Raw genomic sequence first — 4,755 nt, 5'->3', positions numbered from 1 at the left:
TGTGGAAATGATGGGCTTGAGCGGCTTGTAAACGCGTGGAATTACGTGTTCTCTCGGCAGAAAGTAATTTCATTTCCAAGCTAGTAGTTGGTGTGATATTGCTGACAGTGTGGGCCCACAATCAAAAATAGATCAGAGAATTTCCCCCTCCGGTGTTGCGGCACTCTGAAAACGAGGAGGTCAAAACTTCCCTGGTGGAGTTAGGTAACTTCTGTTTGGAGTGGGCCGGGCCTCCAGCGGCGATGAGGCAACACCACGGCTAAGTGTGTATAAATACTGACGTGGTCCACACGCTCAGCCATCAGCCGCTGGAGGGACTCAAACCAGAGCCGGCAGGGGTCACAGAAAATCACCTTCCATCACTGAAGCCGAAGAGTAGACCGACGCTGCTGCGGCGCTCCTTGGTGGTCCAACACCCATGACAGAGAAGCCCGACCGACTCTGATCTTCACAGGATTTAATCGCCACACCGTCTAAAGCCCAAGCAAGATGAAGGCATTCAGCATTGCAGTTGCAGTGACACTCGTGCTCGCCTTTATTTGCATTCTGGAGGTCTCCGCCGTCCCGTTCGCCGGGGTAAGAATCGAACTTAAGCTCACTTCATTTGCCCATTAGCTCCAAATGTCTTTGCCAGGATGCTAAGACGTGGCTGCTAAATGTGCGTAATTCATTAACAGGTGCAGGAGCTGGAGGAGGCAGGGAGCAACGACACTCCAGTCGCGGCGCATCAAGAGACGCCGATGGAACCGTGGATGGTATGTTCAATTGACTGAACGAATTAGGCCAATTACTATGAGCAAATTAAAACTTAAGTGGATGTGTTTTCCCCACGGAGTGGCCTCGTTCTTCCCCCACGTGATGAAACGCTGGAGATAAACGCCTCCCCCGTCTTTCCTCCCCACAGATAACGAACCACCTCCGGCAGAAGCGCCACGGCCACATCGCAATGTGCCGCTGGTGCTGCAACTGCTGCAGACGCCAAAAGGGCTGCGGACCCTGCTGCCTGTTCTGAGGACCCTCGCAACGACCACGAAACATTAATTTATTACGCTTTTCATGGCTCCTCCACAGCTGACCTTTCCTTCACTTCTTTTTGCTGCAGCATCTTTTTTTTTTTTGTTTAATATTGTTTGAGTGCTATGATTCAGAGAAAAGCACTGACAATTACTGCTCTCTCTTATTTATTTTATATGTTTTCTAGCCGTTTTACTGCTTTTTTTTGTAACTCTCTTTCAAAGAATGAGTGAAATAAGTTTATATTTGGCGGTGAATAAATAATGAGAAAACGCTGATATGTTTTGTGTGATTAATGTTACAGTCAGTTACAGAAAGAGACGTGATACCTTGATGATCAGAATTCTGATTGAAAATACGTAAAAAAAAAGAAAAAAAAAAAGATTCTATTGCAAAACAGACTGTTATCATTGAACATATTTATTCTATTTCCTATTCACACGATGGTAATCTCCGTTCTGAAGCGATCCAATATGGCGATAGGGCGAGTGGCAGAAAAGGCTACATGTGTGGATATGTGCACTTCTTCTATTGCCTGATCAAAAAGAGCAAGGAATCCCTCTTTCGGTATCTTTCTGAAACCTGTTAGCTGAATAACAAGAAAAGGTGGGAATGTTGAGATTACCATCATCAAAAATGTGCCCTCTGCTTGCTCAGCCAGAAATTGCAGTTACAACTGGCAGGTAAAAGAGGGAGAAAAAAAAAGTGATTTGTGTGTGTCTTCACAGGTCCACCTCAGTCAGTGTTATATTTACCACCAAATCCTGGCAAGTCATGATAAAAAAAAAAAAACTGCGAAAAGAAATAAAATTGAGTTTTAGAACTTCCCAGGGTGTTTCCACCAAAATAAATAACCAAGAAACTGACCTCACTCCCCGGGTTTATCAAATGAAAAATAGAAAAAATAAATGATTTTAGGCTGTGTGCTGCTTTTACATCCAGAAGCTGGAGGTAGAAGTAAATTTATATTTAGAATTGGTAAAGAACAGGACTGCATGTAGCGCTTTGTGTTTCCGCCTCACAGGGAAAATGTCTCCAGTCTGAGTTTGAATGAAGGCTGCAGCTGATGCCTCTCTTTGATATTTACACTCTCAAATGTGCCAACATTAATACAGAATTATAACGGACACATCCCCTCGATTATATTTTCCTCTCAGCACGTTTGATAAGTGATTTAGTTCAATCCTAAGCAGCTCTAAGTGGTGTCAAACAAGAACGGCACTACTTTAGTATTGTCAACAATCGCAGTGAAGCATTCGCTTCAGCTTCAGAGCGAAAAACATCAGAAATGTTGTCAAGGTGAAATCAAGGACATAATGAGTCGAGTCCCACACTTATCGTGAAGACTAATTCAAGGTTTTAGTTTTTGTGGTGTTTCATAATTCAGTGGGGTGGCGACTGCATTCAACCCTCCGTGAAGAGTGTCGCTATTCCGTCCTTGGTTGCGAGCACAATACTCTAATTCATAAAAGAAATGCTCTGAAAGCCGATTGTAAACTGCTGCCAGAGGGGGACAGTCAACATCAGTGAGTAAAACATCAACAGTTGAAAGATTCAGCCAACAGATATTCCATTAATAAAAACCAAAAAAGGTTAGCAAGCGGAGCTAATGCCAGACTTGCTGCAGAATGTTGTTTTTTTTTGGGGTTTTTTTTAATTCTCCAGATCATCTCAAAGACACGTTTTTGGGTGGTGGACAGAAGTCGGACTGCTGGGGAGAAGCACAGAGACTGACAGGCCGGACCTGGCCCATCCAGGACTCAAAAGACGGACATTCCCGCTACAAGGCGGCGAGCTAAGCTAACCTCCGCACATCTGTGCAGCCCTGCTTTCATGCGATTGTTTGGAAAATATAAATCTGTCTTGCACATATGATTATGTTATAATGCCACACTGAAGCATTCTGCGGGGTGCAGTGCATCACCAGAGCAATAAGCTCATAACAACAGCATCAAAGACGCTGCCAGAATAAACAAGCTCGTAATTTGTGATAAACCGCGACCAGATCGGGCTGCATGGCAACGCAGACGAGTCAGCTCAGGCCACCGGGCAAACTGTTTCATGTTTTCCCCACAGCACATGCACACACACACACACACAAAGACACACATTTACTCAATCTCTGGTTTTCTTTTCTCCATGACCCACCTAATGGTGGGTGATCATTTCTTAAACGGCCATGTTTTTTTTTTTGCGTTTTGCCCACGCCATCGCCGCCGCCATGGAGACTCAGGGCCAGATCAAATCTGACACCCATCAACATTTATCATAATCTAACAGCAGCCGTTTGTAAATGTGGCTGTCACTTCCTTTCACGGGCTGGATACATGTGAACATGAAAAATGTTTCTCTCCACCGACCATATTTTGCACATTTCTGGTGCGTTATTTGCAGCCTTGACATTTGTTAAAATGCCATTTTGTGGTTTAAATTATAATATCCATCTTAATTTAACCTGAAATCACTAGCACCTAAATGTTGCGTAACTGCGGCTACATAAAGATTAGAGTTCAAATATTATTATGAGCCAGACGTCTTTTCTTATATTTACGCTATATAATGGTCATCAATCAGAAATGTCAGAAGAGGTGTGGAGAAAAATAGCATAATAAAGAAACGCATAACTGAAACGACAGCCACTTCTGGCAGTAATGAGTGAGTAAGTGCTGACAATTATGAAATTAGTAGCACAGTTATTAGAGAAGTTTCCATGAGTTTGGGACTGTCGCGGTCAGTTTTTGTTGATGTTTCTTGTCATTCTTCCATTAAAAGAGTCTTTCAAGAAATGTTTGCGTGTGAAGTTTTGCTCCAGTTCTACAGCTGCCCCTGAAGTCAGTTCTGAGTTTGTGGTTTGCTTTGTGCATTAAAATACAGTCTTTGTTAAGAGGAATAAATAATGTTTGGTTTGAAATATATTAAATATATTCAAACACACATAAGGCATTGGTTCAGGTCTCATCGATTCTATTCTGATTATTATTTTTTATCTTGTTTTCATGCAGTTGATGTTGTTGTCGGGAAATTGCGTAAATGCACTTTGTTTGTTTGTGTGTGTGTGTGTGTGTGTGTGTGTGAGACCGTTTCACCTCGACAACTTCAGCTGTACTCCAAATCATCATGTGACCCACTGACCGGTCAGCTAATGTGACACAGCAGAACATCCAAACTATTGATCCTGGATAAAAGAGAGGAGAAGAAGGAATATAAATTACTGTGTTATTCCGAGATGTTAAGTTACAAGTAAAATAAATCCAGGGATTAGTAAAATATAAATACGATCAGTGAAATATATCCAAAGGCTTTCAGGAGTCATTTGATCTATTTTTATTCGAGTACAGGCACCTTTTGGAAAAACATCAAGTAAACTTTGTGCTCTCAAAATGCCATTTGATTCAAGTGCGTGACGTTCTTTTTTATTTTATTTTTTAGGGAGGGAGCTACTTCAATTGAGCATTTCACATGAGTTTTTTCAAGGATCGGGGCCTTTGTGTGCTTTATTCAAAGAAAACCTTGACTTAGAAATCAAGTGGCTGGCAGAGGTCGGCTGCTGCAGACGACGGGCTGCGTCTCAGTGCAACCTCAGCTTTCACTGAATAAACTCCTGAAAGAGTTCAGTCCAAGACCAGGTTCAACCAATAAAAACCTTTGGCCCATTTATTAGATTAAGGGTTTGGCCTTTAATGCGTCCAGGACTGAAATACTGAACCAAGAAAATAGTCGTCAACAGAAAATCAACATTGT

At 42.3% G+C, this 4,755-nt stretch overlaps 1 protein-coding gene across 1 annotated transcript; it reads left to right on the top strand.

Moving 5' to 3' along the window:
- Window positions 1–298: 298 nt before the first annotated feature.
- Window positions 299–1,200, top strand: hamp (hepcidin antimicrobial peptide). The gene is made up of 3 exons (XM_030102477.1): window positions 299–576; window positions 678–755; window positions 905–1,200. Exons 1-3 carry the CDS (start codon window positions 490–492, stop codon window positions 1,010–1,012), a joined length of 273 nt encoding a protein of 90 aa, XP_029958337.1. The 5' UTR covers window positions 299–489; the 3' UTR covers window positions 1,013–1,200.
- Window positions 1,201–4,755: the final 3,555 nt, after the last annotated feature.

The sequence above is a fragment of the Salarias fasciatus genome, chromosome 11 (assembly GCF_902148845.1).
Source record: "Salarias fasciatus chromosome 11, fSalaFa1.1, whole genome shotgun sequence".
Taxonomy (NCBI): domain Eukaryota; kingdom Metazoa; phylum Chordata; class Actinopteri; order Blenniiformes; family Blenniidae; genus Salarias; species Salarias fasciatus.
Note: the sequence above shows the minus strand (reverse complement) of the source record. Positions and strands in the feature narration are given on the sequence as shown.